General features: G+C 37.9%; 1 protein-coding gene across 1 annotated transcript in view; it reads left to right on the top strand.

The window, feature by feature from the left end:
* SCN2A (sodium voltage-gated channel alpha subunit 2) overlaps window positions 1-23,032 on the top strand; it is an 80,877-nt gene that overhangs the window by 37,320 nt on the left and 20,525 nt on the right. The window contains exons 11-17 of the mRNA XM_055811624.1: window positions 631-921; window positions 4,153-4,533; window positions 5,558-5,690; window positions 7,326-7,564; window positions 8,488-8,661; window positions 10,381-10,737; window positions 12,325-12,804. Coding sequence (XP_055667599.1) covers window positions 631-921; window positions 4,153-4,533; window positions 5,558-5,690; window positions 7,326-7,564; window positions 8,488-8,661; window positions 10,381-10,737; window positions 12,325-12,804 — 2,055 coding nt within the window. The remainder of the gene's footprint in view (window positions 1-630; window positions 922-4,152; window positions 4,534-5,557; window positions 5,691-7,325; window positions 7,565-8,487; window positions 8,662-10,380; window positions 10,738-12,324; window positions 12,805-23,032) is intronic.

The following is a 23,032-nucleotide window of genomic DNA, read 5'->3' as shown; positions in this document are numbered from 1 at the left end:
CTGTGTCTTCCATGTAAGCACATGACTAGTCAGCAATAGGGGGTTTTGTTTGGTTGGTTAGGTTTTTTCTACCACAACTTATAAATAACTGTCAATCAAATCCTCCACAAATGTTTGAAACTTCAAACAACAACAGGCCTCTAATAGCCTGCAATTTAACTCAAATCTCTGATAATGATTTGCAAAACTGAGACAAGCAATGTTACACCAGATCTGTAGTAGACTAGAGAGCATTCAAAGTCCAGCAAAATGGTGTAAGAGTGTTGCTTTCTGTTAACAGGGATTTTTCCTGTTGTTTGAGCTTTGATCCCTTCCTTTTACATAGTATTTCAGGTGAAAAATTCATTGCAACATATTCCTCCCATCTAAAACAGATGCTTGTTAACTCGGTTCTCTGACAGCACAGTTTTCCCTTGGGCTGCTCTAGCTCCTGGTTTACAGAGCAGTGGCAAATTATGGTTCCTGTGCTATTTCACAATTTATACTTGTAAGGATATGCTGGGTTCAGTGAAGTGGGATCATTGCTTTTATTTAAAAGTATTTTTTTTTAAGAATGGCAATAAATTTAAAATAGTGAGTGGTGTGTGTTGGTATAAATGTTGTAAATTGCATATGTGCTTGTACATATAGGCAGCAGCAGCAGCTGCAGCAGCTGACTCAAGAGATTATAGTGGAGTAGGTGGAATAGGTGGATTCTCCGAAAGTTCTTCTGAGGCGTCAAAACTGAGCTCAAAGAGTGCTAAAGAGAGGAGGAACAGAAGAAAGAAAAAAAAGCAAAAAGAACAATCTGAAGGCGAGGAGAAGGACGGGGAAGAATTTCACAAATCTGAATCAGAGGACAGCATCAAAAGGAAAGGTTTCCGATTTTCCATTGAAGGGAATAGACTGACTTATGAAAAGAAATTCTCTTCCCCACACCAGGTACCATAGTATTATTACCTCTTAAACACCTTTGTTGTTTGCTTATCATACAAAATGAAACACTATAAAGTAGTTTGGTCAATTCTTGCAAAAGATACTACAGATTCTTTAATACCTTAGATCAAAGTATGACCAAGTTAATATTTGCAGCCAAAGATGAAACTGTAAGAATTTGAGCTATTTTGTTTCGTTCTTAATTTGTGTGAAAAATCAAAATAATGTGTATTAATTAAAATGAGTTGTATTTCAACTTTCTTAATGAAAATGGACCTATCTCCCCATCAAGATGGATGTATTCAGCATTATCAGTGGCCTCAAAATTTGGTGCACACATACAAAGGAATTTAATGTTTTACATGAGAAAGGTACTAAAATGTGGGATGCAAAACCCCCCGTAGAAATTGCATAAATGTTCATGTGAAATCTGACAAATTAATTGATATTAGACCGTTAATTGTGTTATCTTCAAGAAGGTGGAAATATGTGTGGCAACGTGTCCTTGCATGTGTTCTCTTACATTGAAACACCATGACTCAGTGCCATCTGCATCTCTCCATCCAGACATCTATTTAATTTGTTAGTTTTGTTATATTACCCCTTCTAAACTTTTCAGAGCTCCTCTTCATTTGCCGACCTCCGACTCTCTCCTCTTCAGCACTTCCAAGGCCAGATCTCACATCCACTCTCCTTTTGCTGCTCCTTTGTGTGCCTCAATATGCTGCTTCCTTTTATGTCCACCTTCTTGATTCTCCCTGGTCTTTATGACTTGCTTTCTCCCTCCTTTTAGTCACTGTTACTAAACTCATTCCTTCCTTTTTAATCCTCTTCTGTTACTGTCTCTGGAAAGCCTGTTTCATCCCTAAATAGATCATGAGCATTCATATTCTCTTCATGTATCACTTTCTCCAGCTCCCATTCTCAAAGAAGCTCAGACCTCTTCATCCAATATTTTATTAAGGACTCTCCTTGTTAGATCAGACTGTGGTGGGAAATAACACTTCTAGCTTCCTGCTTCTGGCAAGTTAACTCCTCCTTCCACTTACTTCCTAATGTACTTCCTTTTTTAATAGTACTGCATCCTTCCCCACCACCCCCTGCCACCCTTGGTCTACCACCATTTTGTGTTGTTAACTGTCTAGCTAATCTCTGTAAGACTTCACTGCTGAATTGAGTTAGTTCATGATTCATTCTGTTCCTTATGCAGATTTTCACACCTATATCCATTGACTTCAACTTTGTGTTGAAGACCCATCTAATCCCTTAGGTACATATTCTTCCTTGTGTCTTCATTCAGACTGCAGCCTTATTCAACTGCAGCTCAATTCATCCATCTGGTAAGAAATGAAGCATTCCTCATACAATTTGCTTCTCTTACCTTTCATCTCCAAGTTCATTTACAGCTGTTTACTCTGACAGTCTAGCAATCCCCTCCCCTCTGGTTTTCCAGCTCTAGTTCCTTTTCACTCTGGATTCTAGCCACTCAACAGAAATTCCACTCACCAGTTTTTAATAACCTTTTTCTAGACAAAACTCAAGTTTGTATCTCATTTTGACTTTTTCCTTGACATTTCACTTGCCTTCAATGTAACCAGCCATTATGTTCTTCTTGAAAACTTATTCTTCCTAATGTTCATTATTTCATTTCCTCTCGTTTCTCCTGGTGTAGTTATGCTTTAGAAGATTCTTTTACCCCTTTATCCCGTTGACAGTTTTCTAAGGGATTTCCACATGACCTTTTGATAGTTCCTTCTCTCTTTCCTTTTCTTTTTCCTTTTCTTTTTTTTAAACTCTAAATGTACAATTGTAAATCATTTTTAACTTGGACCTTTTTCCATGTCCCAGTTACTGCTGTATTCATCAACAATGTTGTTGCAAAGAGCACTAACCTATCTCATTGCTTTTACCTAATCTGCTAGTAAACATAATCTAACTAAAGATATTTTAATACCATAAAACGAACTGTGCCTAAAGTTCCCTCCAACCCACCTTGTGTACTTTACAGTAAACAAGTCCCAGCTTTGATTGACCCATGCCAGCATTCATAACCTCCTGTTAAATTTTCAAAAGTTTCTTTGAGCTCTTTCTGGTATGCTGCCCCTCATGCTTGGAAGAAGCTCCCATGGGTTTCCACAGAACACTTCATTGCTTTCCTCAAATCCCTCTTTAAAACTCTCTTTTACCATGCTGCCTACAGAAAGCTTGACAGGGAAGTGACTTCAGGTGAGCTAAGACCACTGTTTATCATACCCATCAATTTTGCCTCCTTGTATTCCCTCTCTTTTTGTTTCCATCTGTTGTGTTACGCTTAGATAAGAAGTTCCTTGCAGAGTGCCTTTTTGTTCTGCATTTTGCAGTACCTAGAACAATGGGGCTCAGGTCCATAAAGATAAGTTGCAGAAGAGAAACAAAGACACTGCTTTGTTATTTATCATCTCTGCTGTTCATAGAGGTCTTGGGTGAAATCAGGTACTAATGCTAATCAATCAAGTCAAGAGAATCATTGATATGAATTAAAGTTAACAATCTGTAAAATTGTTTGCAAGATTAGAGCAAAATTTGCAAGATTATTTGCAAGATTAGGGATTTTTACTCTGATCTTGATGGCAGAATGTTTACTCACATGGGTAAATTGGCAAACATTAGTGAGACTACTTATACAAAATTACAGGCATATGTTTGCATATTCAGGATAGCTAAGACAAACAAAAGATAAGATAACAAAAAACTTATTGTGGCCTACTTGACTGATATCTGGGGGAAAAAAAAGTATGTTTATTAAACTAGGCAGTATTTGGAGCTACCTTTGTGTGCAGACTAAGTCACAGGAAACTTGCCTAAAATGTTATTTACTCAGCCTGTTGGACTAATGCCAACCTGGGATAAATAGTGTCTAGATGTGCTTGCTCAGTTTATGAACAATTGGTAATAAACCGGGCAGAATGGCAGAGGAAATAAGTCTGTCAAGCAGTTTCTTTTACTCTAATTAAACCAATGATTTAATATATCTGAAGTGGTGAAACAACTAGTCTTTGTCTGTCACTTATGTGCTCTTTGTTTACTACCCAAAAGGGAGGGTACAGGGGTGGGGGGTGAGGAGGGCTGTACCAGTTCATTTCTTTGTAGATGACCTTACCCTTAAGACATATTAACACTGTGGTTTTTTCCTCTGTATGAAAACATTATATTTTAAATTATTTTTATCTGATAAACATTGTTTTTATTTGCCTACAGTCTTTGCTGAGCATTCGAGGCTCCCTGTTTTCCCCAAGACGCAATAGCAGAACAAGTCTTTTCAGCTTCAGAGGTCGAGCAAAAGATGTAGGATCAGAAAATGACTTTGCTGATGATGAGCACAGCACTTTTGAAGACAATGAGAGCAGAAGAGATTCTCTCTTTGTTCCTCATAGACATGGTGAACGGCGCAACAGTAACATTAGTCAGGCCAGTAGGTCATCCAGGACAGTACCTCCACTTCCAGCAAACGGGAAGATGCACAGCACTGTGGATTGCAATGGAGTAGTTTCTTTAGTCGGTGGGCCGCCAGCTTTGACGTCACCTACTGGACAGCTTCTGCCAGAGGTGATGATTGATAAAGCAGCCACTGCTAGCAATGTAAGGAAGTCTGCAATAGCTCAGGCATGATGTTCTCCCCCTCTGTGATCAACTACTGTTTCTACAATATTTAGTCACTTGGGAATGATTCCCTTTCTGACCAAGCTGTGAATGCTCCTTTCATATATTCCAGTTATAAGCTAAAGTAGAAACTGAAATTTTATAGCTCTCTAACTAAATATGTGGAAAATATATGCTAATTTACTGGGAATTAACAGAATAAGATAGAAAACCACTGAATAAATGTAGTATGTGTAGTCTTACACCCTTTGATTCATTATGCTAACTGAAGACTTAACTGGAAGGTTCTCATTCAAATATCAGACAGGATATAAAAATAAAAAAATATTAATTTTATTTACTTAATGGAATATATTAAATGAGTATTTAAATTCCCACTGACTATATGTGAAACTTATGAGTAACACTGATAGTACAACTTACATGGGTTGTGATATTCTTCCTGTAACACAGTTAATTTTTCTAGTTTGGTTTTTTTTTGAGATGTCAACATGTCAACATTATGAAATATTTTTGCTTTTATTTTGTTTGAAAACGTGCTAGAAAATTGATAATTTATTATAAATTAAGAGTTATCTTAAGAAAATACACTTATATGTGTTTTTACTGCTAGCTGTGTAGGGTGTGCATTTTCATGTTTAGAAAAAGACTTCACTGCCTAATTAGAAAGATATTTATGGCAGAGCTTATTGACAAGCATTGTGGAACTTTTTATAGTGTAAAAACTATTCACAGTCTAAAATATGTTTTAAAATCTCAGCCCTGTTTCAGAAAAAAACTTAAAACCGTTTTTTAAGCACAAGAGCAATCCTATTGATGTGTCTGACTATTTACAATATACAAAGTTAAGCATACAGTAGTCTATTGCAAAACTACAACATAAATGGAGCATGGTGCAGGACAGCAAAGTGTTTTAAACCATTGTACTTCTATAATAATTTACAGTGTTATTCTTACTAAATGAACAATCAATAGGTTATTTTATCAGTGTTTTATTTTTCAGGGCACTACTACAGAAACTGACTTAAGAAAGAGACGGTCTAGTTCTTATCATGTTCCTATGGACTACCTAGCAGATCCTAGTGCAAGGCAAAGAGCAATGAGTATAGCCAGCATGCTTACAAACACAATGGAAGGTACGTAACACAGAATTGTTATATGATGATACCATAAAGTGCTATTAAACATATGATAAATTAAGTAGTAGTGGTGGTTTAAGGCAGCTATTTCAGCTTAAAGGGTACCAGCAAGATGAGATTTGTATATAGAGGTAGTGTTTTGATTTTTTTTTTTAGAATGGACTGATGTATATGGAAAAGCAGTCAAGCTTTCAATATACTAATAGGTTTAAGGTGGAAGCAGCAAAATTCCAAGTTAAATGAATGCAGAAAGCAATTGATCAATGCAGTGTTTTCTAGACAAGTTATATTTTGGTGTAAAAGGTCTTTTTAGGTTAATGAAATGGCTATGCTTCTTGCAGTAGAACAATCCCCTTCTACCACTTCAACAGACATGCTGTTTCACAAAGGAAGGATTGCATTATTCTTTCTGTAAGGCTAAATACAATGAATCTGAATCATGGAATTAAGCAACTACTTGCAAAAAAGGGCAAAACATTACTCTGAGGCTTAAGTGACTGCCCAAAATAGCAAACAGGAAGGTAATAATGAGCAGTTTTGCACATGTGGACCATAACACTGTCTAAATACTTGTCTGACTTCTGTTTTTTTCTAAGCATTTATCTTTTATGACACTTTTAAATATTTTATTCATTCTATGTGTAGAATCATAGAATGGTTTGGGTTGGAAGGGACCTTAAAGATCATCTGTTTCCAATCCCCCTGCATGGGCAGGGACACCTTCCACTAGACCAGGTTGCTCAAAGCTCCATCCAGCCTGGCCTTGAACACTTCCAGGGATGGGGCATCCACAGCTTCTCTGGACAACCTGTTCCAGTGTCCCATCACCCTCACAGTAAGGAATTTGTTCCTAATATTTAGATCTACCACCTTTAATCTTAAAACTCTTACCCCTTGTCCTATCAGTACACTCTCTGATAGAGTCCTCCCCATCTTTCCTGTAGGCCCCCTTTAAATATTGGAAGGCTCCCTGGGGCCTTTGCTTCTCTAGGCTGAACAGCCCCAACTCCCTCAGTCTGCCCTCAAAGGAGAGGTGCTCCAGCCCTCTGATCATCTTCATGGCCCTCCTCTGGCCCTACTCTAACAGGTCGATGTCTTATGCTGGGGACCCTGGAGCTGAGCACAGTACTCCGGGTGGGGTCTCACAAGAGCTGAGCAGAGGGGGAGAATCACCTCCTTCGAACGGCTGGCCACACTTCTGATACAGCCCAGGATGAGACTGGCTTTCTGGGCTGTGAGTGTACGTTGCCTACTCATACGCAGTTTTTCATCCACCGATACCTCCCAAGTCTTTCTTCACAGGGCTGCTCTTAATCCACTCATTGTCCAGCCTGTATGCCTGATTTCTAAGACAAATTTCTGTTTTGCATACTATGTGGCATTTGCTTGTGAAAGGCTATTTTATCTATTGAATATTTACTATTCTTTTTATATCAAATTCAAAAGTGGGACAGATTATTTTTAATTGTAATTTCTTTTGACTGACAGTATCCTTTGTTTCTAAAGGTCTACAATATCAACACAGTTTATCAACAGTACATTGGAAAACAGCATTTAGGCCTCAAGGAGATACCCAGGTGATAATAGAATAGAAGAAATATGTTTAAAATGTTATTTGATTTTTCTTTCTAGAACTGGAAGAATCCAGACAGAAGTGCCCACCATGCTGGTATAAATTTGCTAACACTTGCCTGATTTGGGACTGCTGTACTCCATGGCTGAAAGTCAAACATATTGTAAATTTGATTGTGATGGACCCATTTGTTGATCTGGCCATTACTATCTGCATTGTCCTGAACACCCTGTTCATGGCCATGGAGCACTACCCAATGACAGAACAGTTTAGTGGTGTGCTTTCAGTCGGAAACCTTGTAAGTCTTTCATGATGTGCCATGTATGTTAAATGCATTTTTTTAAAGTAAGTCCTTTGTGATCTAGGTACATCTGTTTAAAAGAAAACGTTGACTAGACATTTATAGGCTTGGGATGGTTGAGTTTAAATTTAAGCTGTACTGAATCCCTCTGTTGTCATGTGTGGATTTTGCCACTTTTGCTTTATAGAGCAAAAAATAGTAAGATCTGTTGGGTCGATGTGCATTTTGGTTTTTAAAACCTTCAGCTTCTGTAATTGAAGCTGGTTAAAGGAATTTATCTAATATGTTTTCTTGGATGGATACTTACACATCACAAGAGCTTTTGGTTCTATTCCCTCACCTGTTCTGCTCCACACTAGCACCTCCTGAGGTCCTGAGTGTTCAGGGAATTGTAGAGGGGAAAGACCCGGTAAGCACAGAGGATTAACTGCAACTCTGCATGAAAAGGTGAAACGGCATGACAATGCCTTCTGTGGGTCATTCTGAAGAATAGTTCCGCTCAACTTTCAGTATATTTTTTTTTCATAATAAAATAATTGTCCCTCTCATCAACTTATCTTTATCCCTAGAAACAAAAAGATTTCTGAAGGGCAAAGATGAGATCTAAGGGGGAAAATCTGAGCATTAAAATCAGAAGAGATTCCGTGTATCAGTATTTATATATGCATGTTAGCATGCTAGATAAAACCCATTTTTCCCATTTATCTCTTTTTCTCTGGAAACCAAACATTGTCATGCATATGTAAGCTTTAAATCTGAATTTAATTCCTAACTCCAGTATATGGTAATATAGAGAAGCTATTCAGATTTATCATGGATTGCTTGTTAAAAATATAACTTAACAACGGTTGATACCATTAGGTTTACTTTTTAAATATTTTTTCATTAAATTGGAATAAGAAACTGTCTTTTTCTTGCAGGTGTTTACTGGAATTTTCACAGCAGAAATGTTTCTTAAGATAATTGCCATGGATCCTTATTATTATTTCCAAGAGGGGTGGAATATTTTTGATGGTTTTATCGTGAGTCTTAGTTTAATGGAGCTTGGCCTTGCAAACGTAGAAGGATTATCTGTCCTTCGATCATTTCGATTGGTAAATATACTAAATAAAATATATTTTCATGTTCTGTTTTTGTATTTATGCAGTTATATTGTTCATTTTTCATTTGTACATTATGTATTTGGCTAACACAGAAGACCTTTTCGTAAGAACTTACAAAATATTAAATTGCATACCCACTAGATGGCATGTATATATTATGTCAGGTTTGTCTTACATATTAACATCTATTTACTTAAATATTAACATCTTACATAGTAACACCTATTGCTTCAAGATATTGTCAACATCAGTTCTGTTCTTGCAGTGAGTGTGCTTTAAGGATTAACTTTTTTTAATAGTAGTACCTATTAGAGTCTTTTTCTCCCTAGATGAGGAGAATAAAAAATGCAAAAGCCAGAGGCCCTCACTACCTGTGACTGAAGATTAGTAAATTACGTAGTAAATAATGGAATAGTCAATAAAACTTTATTGCCAGTTTTAGTTGATAGTCTTCCGTTACCAGCTGGCTTACATAGTTTCAGAAGAGAGCAGTGTAAAGATTTTTCTTTGGATAGGGATTTTTCCTCACTGCAAGCCTTCTCTTTACCACCCTCTGCAAGGGTTCATCCACTAACAGCTTTTCTCTTTGGAAGTCACCACAGTATCTCTGCCTTTTATTAGATATTTCTGTCATCAACAGGAGCTTGGTAAACCTTGGTCTTGCTGAAGACTAGGCTAGCATGCCAGCTGATGTTCAAATTGTTTTCTGAGAAGACCTACACAGTAAGAGACATGAAGTTAGACGTCCTAGTCATCAACCAGAAATTTTGCCTTAAATAAAGCAAAAAATATTTAACTTTAAATAAAAGCCCTTTAAAAAATGACAGGGGTTAAATTTGTTAATTTGCTGGTTCTCTGTATAGCTTTATATTGCATTTTGCCTAAAGTTGATTACATGTCTGGATTGACCTCTCCTTCAATAATAGAATTCTGTGTTTAACTTCACATCTATATATTTTAAGTTTCATGCCATGAAATAGTATTTAGATTTAGATTCTTTTTGGTATTCTCTTTCAATTGTCTGAACATTTGCTGTGTCTTTCCAAATAATTGTGTTTTGTCATTTTGTTTCAAGTTGTACTTTAATGTAACACTTTTCATTCTCTGGTTTTCTCAATGTTGACAAATTTTGTAAGACACATCACACTTATTTTAAATGACAGAAAAGACATTGTTAAAGGTGCTTGCGAGTAACTTGTATGCCTGTCATTAACAACTCTAGCTTGTTTCTCTTTCTAGGAAAACCATGTCTTCCATCTCTGCCCGTTAAGATGAGAGAGATCTGGAAGTGTGTATACACCTACAATCCTGTTAAACTGATCATGTTTCATATGTGCGGGTGTATTTTTAATAATACTCTTAGAGTTAACTAAAGGAAAAAAAGTGTTGTTCAACTTGTCCAGCAAGTGCAACTTGTTTATAGATATCTAAAGTGACCAAAAGAGGTAAAGTCTCAATTGGAGACTTTGTGATAATTGCAGTGTAATTCAAATGAGCATAGAGATGGCATTTTTGATTTCTTATGACTTGCATCAGGGCTTAAGACCGCTGATGTCATTGTAGATAGAACTGGAAAAAATTTACCTAAAGTATCTAATGGTTACAGGAGACGTGATTTAGACACAGGGTAACTGAAATATGAAATGTATAGCAATAATTTCATTACAATTAGTAACACAAATACCTGTATGCTATTATTCTGTTTTGCAGCTTCGAGTTTTCAAATTGGCAAAATCTTGGCCAACTCTAAATATGCTGATAAAAATTATTGGCAACTCAGTGGGGGCTCTGGGGAATCTGACCCTGGTGCTGGCCATCATTGTGTTCATTTTCGCTGTGGTTGGGATGCAGCTCTTTGGGAAAAGCTACAAGGAATGTGTCTGCAAGATCTCCAGTGACTGTGAACTTCCACGCTGGCACATGCATGACTTTTTCCACTCTTTCCTGATTGTATTTCGAGTGCTGTGTGGAGAATGGATAGAAACGATGTGGGACTGCATGGAGGTCGCAGGCCAAACCATGTGCCTTACTGTCTTCATGATGGTCATGGTGATTGGAAACCTAGTGGTATGTAATCAGTGGGGATTTTTAAAAACTATTAGAACATATTTCCTATTTTTTATAATTTTAAAGTCTGAGAGAACTGGAGATGGACATCAGGAGATCATGCAATTCATTTGCCCTTTCTCTAAACCAGGTTCAAATATACCTTGATCATTTTTGAAAAATGTTTGTCTACCTTTTCTTTTAAATCTTCAGTAAGTTTATAATCTCTTTAGTAAGATCCGTGCTGAATTACACTTAGAGTTAAAAATACCTTTTAAAAAAAATCTGCCTTAAATCACCTTTTACAGCCAATTAAACTGGTCTCAATAGTGATGGAAAACAGTTGGTCTTCATGACAACATCTATAATACTTCAGGGTTTACTGTTTCCACTTTTAATCTTCTCTTTCTGAAACAAAATAAGTCTAGCTGTTCAATTTTTTCTCATATGTGATGATTTCTAAACTACTTATCCCTTTTGCTGCTGGCCTCTGAATTCTTCCCAAACAGCATTTTGGATAGAGACACAAATACCAAATAATGTGGAATCATTACAATTCCATGTCTTACACCAAACATTCCTTGTGGTACAGCCCGAAGTGACACACAAAATTTCTGTACCAGCATTGCTTTCCTGATGCAGCCTATATGCACTTTTCCACAGTGCTTCGACCTTGCAGTTTTCATATCTTCTGTATATGTACCCTTCATTTTTCATAACCAACATTTTCAGAGTAGTGCGTCAGAATTAAATGCGGTAATGATTTTGAATGATTTCACCAATTTACCATGGTTATGCCTATTTGTAGTTCTTTTTTGTTGAGTGCTAGCATCCCTTCTCTTTTTGGTATCACCCATGAATTTTATAAAGTTTAAATGGACTAATGTGAGAGTCCTGTGGTATACCCTCTAAAATGTTCTTTAAGTTTGAACAAGAAGAATTGACAAACATAATTTAGATACTATTTTTAATCAGTTTTGCACATAATGTTGTAATTACATCTAGTCCAAATTTCTCTTGTATGTTTGTAAAATGTCATGCAAGAAAGTCTGAAATAGTTTCCTAAAATTTAGGTGTGTCACATTTGTGGACTCTTTATCTCTTAGCTAGTTATCCTGCACAAAACAAAAAGAGACTGATATATTCTTGGCAAATACATAAGTTTATTATTTTCTGAATTAGAGACACTGAAACTATGGCCTGCTGAACTGTAGAAGACTGGGGTCTCTCTGCATTCCCCTTGTCTATGAACACTGTAGTGGATGTAGCTTGCATAAATTACTACATCATGTTGTATCCTGCTTGCTTATCTCATTCTCCATTTTGAGGCACAGACCTGAACAACTTCCAGTGTGGAGAAGAAAGTCAAGTAACAGCTCAGATTTTCACCTGTTAGTCAAGTTAAACATGCTAAAAATGTTTGTGGCAATTTATAATAAAAAATGGGGGACAGGGATTATGGACTGGAAAGAATAGTAGGAAGGTGGGTTGAATTAAAGTGCTAGCTGTGAAATAAAAATTATGTCATATTGAACATCCCATAATGGAATTAATTTTATGACTTTAAAATAAGAGATCCAGTATATTTTTCTCCTTACTGTCTTGTAGGTACTCAACCTCTTTTTGGCCTTGCTGCTGAGCTCATTTAGTTCAGACAACCTTGCTGCTACAGACGATGATAATGAAATGAACAATCTACAGATTGCTGTGGCAAGGATTCAGAAAGGCATAGATTATGTGAAGAGGAAAGTGCGTGAGTTCATCCAAAAAGCCTTTGTTCGGAAGCAGAAAGTTTTAGATGAAATCAAACCTCTTGAAGACCTAAACAACAAAAAAGACAGCTGTATTTCCAACCACACAATAGTAGAAATAGGTAAAAACCTTGCCTATCTTAAAGAAGGGAATGGAACTACCAGTGGCATAGGCAGCAGTGTGGAAAAATACGTTGTTGATGAAAGTGATTACATGTCATTCATAAACAACCCAAGTCTCACTGTGACAGTGCCCATTGCTGTCGGGGAATCAGATTTTGAAAATTTAAATACAGAGGAGTTCAGCAGTGAGTCAGACCTGGAAGAAAGCAAAGAGGTAAGAGTATTTCTGTGTTTAAAATTGATGCTTTGCTTTTCTTCCTAAGGTTTCTAGTGTTGAGTTCAAATCTCTATATAATTACTCTGTAACAGGGTATACCAACTTGTAATGGCATTTAAGGTAAATTGATGGAAGGTTGTGGGTTTTGAAGAGATGGTAGTACAGTATTGCATTTACAGTAATGACCAAGATGCGTAAGACATTTTTTTTAATTAATATTTTTTTTCTATTTTATTGTGTTAAGTTAGCAAGAAAATGAAGCAATTTAATAGCCCTGGAGACCAAAAGTCTTACAAAATATGTGTGGGTTGTTGGAGTTTCTGCATGCTTATTTTATTAGTGCAATTTATTTACTCTTCTGTCTGCTTTCTGGAGTGCCTCCTGTCAAATTAACAATTCATTCTGATACTTGTAACCTATTTGATATAGTCAAAATACATCTAGATAACATTATAATTACATTTGACTACTGCACCAACATCACCAAATGATTTCATATAAATCGCCAATAATCTTTCTGATAGTAGCAGAACCACTGAAGAAATAATGGCCTTATGGTAAAAAAATGATGAAGCTTTATGTCTCAGTATAAGACCCTTTTATGCAGCTACCCATTGCCATTTTCAAAGCTTTAAGATATTTGAATCTGTTACCTACTGTGACCATAATAAAATATACCTCTTTCTGGCACAACGTGCTGCCAAATGGACACATCCAAGCTAGGACTTAGTGAGTTACAGTGGGTGCTGAAGCCATTAGTATTGTGTTAACCCAGTGCTCTGTCCTGCACAATTGTACGTGGTGGAGGCACATCTCCTCAAGTGGAGTAAGTCTATACTATGCTTAATACCAATGCTAGTTCATTCAGCTTTAGCATGTGTATTTTTTAACAATACTGCATGCTATGGTGCAGACATAAACTAACGTGAAGGTTTTCATAAGTGATACCCCTGCAATTGAATCTGAGGGTATAAATATGAGTAAGATACGGGCTGAGGCCACAGAAAGCCTCCCAGCCCCATCCCAAGTGAGCGAGAACGGTTGGCACATCTCACGGCAAATCTAGTAATTCTCACCCTGAGATCCTTTTCTGTACAGACTGTATCACACATTTAGTCATATTTTCTTGTTTCTTATAAAAAATGTCTTTATTTATTATTATAGTTCTTTTGAAAATATTTCTTTCTGCAGATTGTTTGTATTAGTATTTCTCTTACTCTTCAAAACCATGACTTGGGTGTAGAACAAAGCAGAATTTATTGTAGTTTAACCTTTAATTGCTCTCTGTAATGAAGAGGGTATTTATATGAAAGTTTCTTGGTCTGAATGTAGGATTTTTGTTGATTGTATTTTATCTTTGTACATAAGATAAGAAAAGGAGTCCTCTTCAGGCGCCTTTACATCACATAGGGCTAGTGCATTGTTCTGTGTTCCCATTGTTCTGCTGTTCCATTGTTCTATTGTCCCATCCTTAATTGTTTCAAAACTCACTGCTGCCAAAGGAGCAGCAAATTCTACTGCAAATCTGGTCAAATTCCACCTATCCGTGAGATCATCCATAATGATTGCATACCACAGTAGTGGCACAGGTTATTCTTCTGTCTTTTTGTAAATCATGTAGTTTCTTGTTATACACCTGGTCCTTCTGGATTTGTTCTTTTTTCCTGCTATTCTTATGTTCAAGTCCATCTATGACTTCCAGCCCTTTCCCTGCTTAGCAACTAGTGATAGCCAAAGGATGTACTGAATGTTTGGGAATAAAGTGTGTTAAGTTTAAAGTTCAGTACTAGGTAAGACAATACTTTGGATTTCTTTATTACAAAATATTTAGTGCTTAGTGGAGTAACAAATACCTATGTCATTCTTTATTTGTCTGTAAAGTTAGTATCATATTTTTATCAGTGTCAAGGGTGCTGTCAACCTAAACCTGTATTTTTTTTATAAAACATTCTAAATGCCTCAATTGCAACGTGTGAAGAAGATACTCTTAGTTTATTCTACAGATATATTGTAACTGGCAATGATGCTTCAGATATTACTGTACAAACAGTATGAAAAGAAAATCTGACACAGATACAGTCAGATGTTGACTGTGAAGTCCCAGTATGATCATGAGTATGCACTCAGGAAACCTCCTCTCTTAGTTTCTTATTTTGTTCTCCCACCCATATCATATTAATTCTGATAATGTTACTGATTCTGATACTGCCGCTACTCATGGTAGTAGTAAACCATGTTTTAAATTGTCCTATATACCTTTCCCATGCTTGTTCTTTTTTAAAAGTTATGAAGTTATGTATGTATTAACTGAAGTTTTATCGACCTAGATTATAGCTCTGATAATTTTTAATTGGCAACTTTTCTGTAAAAAGTAATTTGTAAGTTTAATTGGATTCTACTAATTTAGATACTATATGTCATTAAAATGACTGAGAAAGAAGTAACTTAAATATTTTCATTAGTGATTATTGGATTAATTAGCTGATGAAGTATGTTCTTAAAACTGTAATCAGGACTGTTCTGTACTAGTGCACTATTCTCCACTTCTTATTCTGAAGCTGCAATTGTGCAGAAAATAGTTTCTGATACACTGAACAGTGGTGGCAAGGAGGAACATGATGTTTGGTAGTGCCTAATGATTAAGGCATCTGTTTGAGAACAAAATCTTTCCCTGCTACAAAATCTGTTTATAATTTTTAATGTGGTTAAAATTTATTAAAAAATGTAAAAAATTCATAAAAATATAAAATTAAAATTTATATTAAAAAAAAATCAGTGGCTACAGTGCAGAAACTGCCTTGAAATAGGGACCAAAATCTGAATTTCCCATTTGAATTCCCTGATCACCAACTTTCTTCCTTTTGTTTCTTTTTGTAGCCTGCTCAGTCTTTAACTATTTACTGCACAAGAGCATTATGTCAGTAGAAGAGATGGAGGATGTAACTTATTCAGATCTGTTGGCTGGTGGTTAGCAGGACTGAGTATGACCACAATGACAATGGTGCATCTGTTTCTTCATTGTATAACAGGATGGTATGACTGCTGACTGTCTTGATTAGCCAAATCTTTCCTTTTCCTGATGGAAGGAATTCAATTGGGTGGTTCTACGACATGACAAAAATATTGGTTTGAATTCCTATAGGGAAAATTTTAAAGTCAATTACCCATATTTGAGACATGAGCTCCAGTCATTAAGCTTCGAGCATAAAAGAAAGGCTTTCTCCTCCAGATACAGTATTTAAAAGAAAATGATGTCTTAACTTCATTCTTGGAGGCACTTAATCCTGTAAATGTGTGTGTTAATCATGCTTCAGGAACTGCAAATTGATCAGGTGGTAAAACAAAGAAATACATATTCACAGAATGGCTAGGGTTGGAAGGAACTGCTGGAGATCAGCTAGTCCATCCCCCTGCTAAAGCAGGTTCACCTAGGGCAGGCTGCACAGAGTCGCATCCAGGTGGGTTTTTAACATCTCCTGAGCAGGAGACTCCACAGCCTCTCTGGGCAGCCTGTCCCAGTGCTCTGTCATCCTCAAGGTAAAGAGGTTTTTCCTCATATTGAGATGGAACTTCTTGTGTTGCAGTTTATGCCCATTGCCCCTTGTCCTGTCACTGGGCACCACTGAAAGGAGTCTGGCCCCATCCTCTTGACACCCACCCTGAAGATATTTAGATGCATTCATAAGATCCCCTCTCAGTCTTCTCTTCTCCAGACTGAACAGGCCCAGCTCTCCCAGCCTTTCCTCATCAGGGAGGTGCTCCAGTTCTCTCATTGTAGCCCTCCGCTAGACCCTGTCCAGTAGTTCCCTGTCTCTCTTGAACTGTGCACAGTGCTCCAAATGCAGCCTCACCAGGCCAAACTAGAGTGACAGGGTCACCTCCTCCACCTGCTGGCCACGCTCCTCCTAATGCACCCCAGGATCCCACTGGCCTCCTTGGCCACAGGGCACACTGCTGGCTCATGGGCAACTTGCTGTCCCCAGCAGTCCCAGGTTTGTCTCCGCAGAGCTGCCTCCCAGCAGGTCAGCCCCCAGCGTGGACTGGTGCGTGGGGTTGTTCCTCCCTGGGTGCAGGACCCTACATGTGCCTTTGCTGAACATCGTTAGGTTCCTCTCTGCCCAGCTCTCCAGCCTGCCCAGGTCTGGCTGAATGGCAGCGCAGCCTCCTGGTGCATCAGCCGCTCCTCCCAGCTCTGTATCAGCAGCAAACTTGCTGAGGGTGCACTCGGCCCCTTCGTCCAGGTCACTGATGAGTCAGTTGGACAGGACTGGACCTAGTACTGACCCCTGGGGAGCACCACTCGCTACAAGCCTCCAGCTAGACTCTGTGCCACTGACCACAACCCTCTGAGCTTTGTCATTCAGCCAGTTCACAACCCACCTCACTGTCCACTCATCTCAGCCACACTTCCTGAGCTTACCTATGAGGACGCTGTGGGAGACAGTGTCAAAAGCCTTGCTGAGGTCAAGGTAGACAACATCCACTGCTCTCCCCTCCTCTACCCAGCCAGTCATTCCATCACAGATAGTCTTGGTCAGGCATGATTTCCCCTTAGTGAATCCATGCTGACTTTTCCTGATAACCACCTTTTCCTCCACATGCTTCAAGATGACCTCCAGGATGGCGTTCCATCATATTTCCAGGGATGGAGGGGAGGCTGACTGGCCTGTAGTTTCCTGGGTCCTCCTTCTTGCCCTTTTTGAAGACTGGAGTGACATCAGCTTTCCTCCAGTCCTCAGGCACCACTCCTGTCCTCCATGGCCTTTCAAAGATGATGGAGAGTGGCTTGGCAATAACATCTGCCAGCTCCCTCAGCACTCGGGGGTGTATCCCATCAGGGCCCGTGGATTTGTAGGTGTCAGGTTTGTCTAAATGATTCTAACCTGATCCTTCTTGACGAAGGGAGAGTTTTCCTTTCTGCAGGCTTCTTTTCTTGCCTCCAGGGTCTGGGAAACGAGAGGGCCGGCCTTGGCAGTGAAGACTGAAGCAAAGAAGACATTCAGTAACTCTGCCTTCTCTGTGTCCTTCGTCACCAGGGCACCACCTCATTCAGGCACGGCCCACATATTCCCTAGTCACCCTTTTCCTGCTGATGCATTTGAAGAAGCCCTTCTTCTTGTCCTTGGCCTCCCTTGCCAGATTTAATTCCAAACACACCTTAGCCTTCCTCATTGCCTCCTTGCATGTTCTGACAACATCCCTATATTTCTTCCAAGTGGCCTGTCCCTCTTTCCACATTCCATAAGCTTCCTTCTTCTGTTTGAATTTTGCCAGAAGCTCCTCGTCCATGCAGGCCTCCTGCCACCTTTGCTCGATTTTGTATTCATGGGGATGCACTGATCTTGAGCTTGGAGGAAGTGATGCTTGAAAATTAGCCAGCTCTCTTGGACCCTCTTGCCTTGTACAGTCATAATGCATGGGATTCCTCTAAGCAGGGCCTTGATGATGCCAGCGTTAGCTCTCCTGAAGTCCAGGGCTGCAATCCTACTTGTTGCCCTGCTTCCTCCATGCAGGATCTTGAACTCCACCATCTCATGGTCACTGCAGCCAAGACTGCCCCAGCCTTCACATCCCCAACCAGCACTTCTTTGTTTGTGAAGACAAGGTCTAAAAGCACTCCTTGCCTCATTGGCTTCTCTACCACCATGTCAAAAAGTTATCATCAGTGCTCTGCAGGAACCTCCTTGGCTGCATGAGCCTAGCTGTGTTTTCTTTTCAGCAGATATCAGGGAGGTTGAAGTCCCCCATAAGCACAAGGGCTTGTGATCATGATGCCATCTGCAGTTGTCTGTGGAAGATCTCATTGACGTCATCTTCCTGATCAGGTGGCCTGTAGCAAGCACCCACACACTGACCCTCATTTCAGCCTGCCCCTTAATCTTTACTCATAAGCTCTCAGCTAGGGAGAGGTTGATACATTCCAGTTGCTCTGTCACATAAAGAGCAACTCCATCACCTTGCCTTGCTGGCCTGTATTTCCTAAAAAGTACACAGCCATCCATGACAGCGTTCCAGTCATGTCAGCTATCCCACCATGTCTCTGTAATTCCAATGAGATCATGGCCCTGTGACCACACACAGATCTCTAATTCTTCAGAAATCAGTCAGGAATGATCTAGTACCAAGTAGTATTGACTGGTCAAGCCTGAAACTCTTCTGAGCACAAAATTTCTTACTCTTGCAGAAGCTGCAGTTGGAAAACTGAAAGAAAATGTTTAAAAATTTGAGGCACCTTCAAGAAAGCACAGCAAAGGTGTTGCGAGCATATTTCTTAAGTGCCTAAATTTCAAATAGATTTTAATCACAAAAGTGCATATTTGTTATCTTAACCCTAATTCCTACTCTTCACTAGATAATTCTTATCCACCGTGGCTTTTGATATAGAGAAAAGGGATGGCTTATTAGTCACAGGCCCCAGACTCTTGTCACGAAAATGATCAATAGCAAAAGAAGGCATTTTTTAATTTTTAAAAAAGTGACTACAAATGGCTTTTTGTTCAAGGCTTTCTCTTTTTTTGCCATGCCATAACGTGCCTTGCGTTTTTGCCCTCTCATGTTTTCCCATTTATATGATTCTGCTGTTGCTGAATATTGATCTGCCAGTCACTTCATTGCTTATACCATAAATTAAAAGAACTGAAATTAGAAACTGCCACCAAATCACATTCAATTAGCAATATCCCAAATGAAAGGCAACTGAGGCATCCATGTACTGTGAAAACACTGCACAAGATAGCCAGATGCTAATGAGTGTGTGTCTGTGTGCTTTTGCTTTTCTTTATGTATAAACATGCATACACATATTCACTGTGGTATAGGGCAATAAGCTGAATTTCTACAAAGTAATTATAATTTATTAGTAAGTTTTAATTAAGTATATTAATGTTTGGTGAATTCTTTATTATATCAATCAAGTATTTTGATTGAAATGTTAACTAGATTATGCCTTTCTAGAAAGAATACATACATTATTGTACATGCTTGTAGGTGTGAATTTGCAAGAAACTTTCTAGATAATTGCCTGAAACCTAAAATAGAATTAACTATGAGAACATTGTGTCCATAAGACTGGTAGCAGGGGAGTACAGTGTAATAAGGGAATTAGAAAACAAATACTAAATAAAACTTTACCGTGGAAGTAGTGCCATGAACGAATATGGGGCTGCTGTGCTGAGTCTGTTGTCCTATATGTAAAGATACGTGGACATGAGCTGCGTTACTGCTATCCAGTGGAGAAACTATAAAAATAATTTTTACTTTTTTGGTCCTGAAGTACTATGGGGATGGTTTATGTAGAAAATTTTGTAGTGCATGTATAGCTGTGTAATAATTAGGTTTTTATGCTAAGTGTAACTTCTAGGCTAGTAATTGCACCAAGATAGACCAAGTTACAAGATATTTTCAAATGCCTTGAAAAATATGGGTTCTTCTAATGCTGTTGCAGACACCTTAATAATGTATATTTTACTTTAAGCAGTATTCAGTGCAAAAAAAAGCAGAGGTGCTGTATCCTGAACTTCATTTCCTACCATTCTTACTTCTCACAGGAGTAGAACCAAGCTGGATCAGTCAAGCGGGCAGCTCTGGTGCCTTTTAGCGAGGCAGAGCGTCGTGTCACCAATTTTACACAGGTTACCTAAGCAAGTTATACATCTATATGTATATAGTATATAATCACTTTTTAACGGATATTGACTGGCCTGCATGCTATTCAGCTATGATCCTGTCCCATTCATTGCAATAAAGTACAAACATGCACAGCTGCTCTCTGCTGAGTCACGGGACTCGCATCACAGCATGGTCAGGCAAGATTGGCAGCCCCAGTATTTCTGTGGTTCAGATGCTATACTTCCCATGATATTTTAACAGTATTTTGCAGTGCATGCTATGTACCATTCCCAATCTTGATGGCAAAGTTTTCAAGATTCTATTTTTGAAGGGTTTTATTTCCTTTTGAAAGAAGACAGAATATGTAACTCATAAGCTATGTTTCTCATCAGAAGCGTATATAAGTCCATCTGTAAATTGTGTTGTAATGAAAAACTGTTAGCTGTTTTGGAAAACTTTCATACTATTGTATTTTAGCTTATAATGGACGTAACTTGAAACTCATGAAAGTCACATTTTTATTTTCCCCAATTTTTTTTTTAGAAATGCTTCTCTTCAGTACTTGTATAAGCATTAAGCTATTTCAGAGATTAATATGCAGTACTTGAAGCACCATTAAGCATGAAATTCATTTAATTTTCACAGTCAAAGCATGTGACCATCATTTGGTAAAAAAGCTCATATAAAACTGGTATTTGGCTGGTCAAACATTCAGAGATCAGTTCTGCTCTTACTTACGCCCACACTTAGAAGTGTAGAGGTGCAAAGAGAAAACTGATAGCAAGATCTGGCCCTATTCAGTCTTACCATAGCTCTTTAATTTATACTCAGAAATTGACTACCTCCCCAAATGTTGTCTGCCCTGAGAAGCTTTTTCTCATCTTATCAGTAATAAATAAGGTTCAGCAGTCTAGTAAATAAGCTACTGATTTTGAACCACAAGGTCCCCAGCTTCAGCAAGATTTACATCTCACCTATTAAACATTGCCATAATATTTACAACACCATAGTTGGATGCTGATGCTTTCAGTTTGGTAAATCAGTAGAGTTAAAATATACTATTGCATAGCTTTTTGTCTTGTATTTTCCTTATATTTTGTAAGGAATAATCTGACAAGTCATATTTTGATTTTAAAATATTCATTATTCAAAATCCTTTGACACTGAAGAATTTAGGCTTTAGATTGTGAATTGCTCACATCATATTGGCATACTGTGATTCATAGCAGATATTAAGTTGTTAATATTAGAGTTAATTGGAGTTCACTTGATTAATCTTTAAAAACACCAGTCCCTTGCTCTGTTTCAGAAATATTCTTTCGATATTGCCTGTGTGAATTAAAGAGCCTTTTAAAGTAGCTTCCAGTGAGAGTGCTTTTTCAAATACTTCCACTGCTACTTATGATGCTTTTGCTTTCATCCAATGTTCTTGCAAATATTTTCTTTGTGAAATGCTGGCAAATAAGTAGATCAAAGGAATTACGAATAGCAATAAAGTACAGTGGATTGTAATTTAGGGATCCTGTTTTTTTGCAAACAATAATAATCACAGAATTGTTTTGCTTTTACAATATTCTGGTTTTTTTGAACTGATAGAGTCATTATGCCTGACTGTATAAGCACTAGAAAGAGTGAGAACCGGATTCCACTTAATTATACCAGTGGAACTGCAATGATATTTACCACTTGGTTGATTTTATAGGTGATGTAGCTGTACTGAAGAAGACTGGATAAATTTGGATATAATGCCATTTACATCACAGAACATCTCATTTTCATACTGACATCCACACAGCACTGAAAAAATAAAACCAATATATTTTCCATTATTTAACGTTTTCACAGGTATTTGGGAGGAAAGGAAATCAAAAGCAAAACCAAAACGGTGGTTTCTCTTGGTGCCATCTTCCTGCTTATGTCTGTTCTGCTCTTTGCTCCTTCAGTCCCTTAAATTATGATTTCAACAGCTATTAGTGGCTTCCTGGCCAATCATGAAATTTCAGGCTTTGTTAAAAATGTTAAACTAAGCTGTTCAGCTACTCTCAGATCATCATTTTTGAAAGAAAGAGAGAAAGAAAGATATGTTAGAAGCTCAAAGTGGCCTGGCTGTAAGTGAAGCAGAATTGTATGAATCTATGAGATGTTGAGGTTCAGAAAGTAATTATGTCAAAAACTTCCTGACCTAATTTTGGCTGCTGCTTTTTGCAATGCTGCTCTGATAGGCAAGCTGCTTTCCACTTCCAGTTTCTATCTTGAAAGCTAAACTAAAATCTGTATCTCATACTGTACTGTATTGCTGACTAAAGCATGACTGGCAAGGCTGTTGGTAGATGTGACCTAAAAAAAATATATATATATATATATATCTTTATGATAATCAGGATACTGCTGCTTTAGAACCATGTAAGTACTTTTTTCCCCTTACTGTCTTCTGTGAAAAGGAGATGGAGTATGTAGATTCTGAGGGTTTTGAAAAGTAGATTTCTCTTAAGAATAATTTCCTTAGCATACTATTCAGAAAAAATCTAGCGTCATAACTCTTGAAGAGTGTCTAATACTTGACCCTGATAAATCTCTTACAATATGGGTGACTGAATACTTTTAAAACCTAGAACCA

The sequence above is a fragment of the Falco peregrinus genome, chromosome 8 (genome assembly GCF_023634155.1).
Source record: "Falco peregrinus isolate bFalPer1 chromosome 8, bFalPer1.pri, whole genome shotgun sequence".
NCBI classification, from domain to species: domain Eukaryota; kingdom Metazoa; phylum Chordata; class Aves; order Falconiformes; family Falconidae; genus Falco; species Falco peregrinus.
This window is presented reverse-complemented; position numbering and strand designations above follow the sequence as displayed.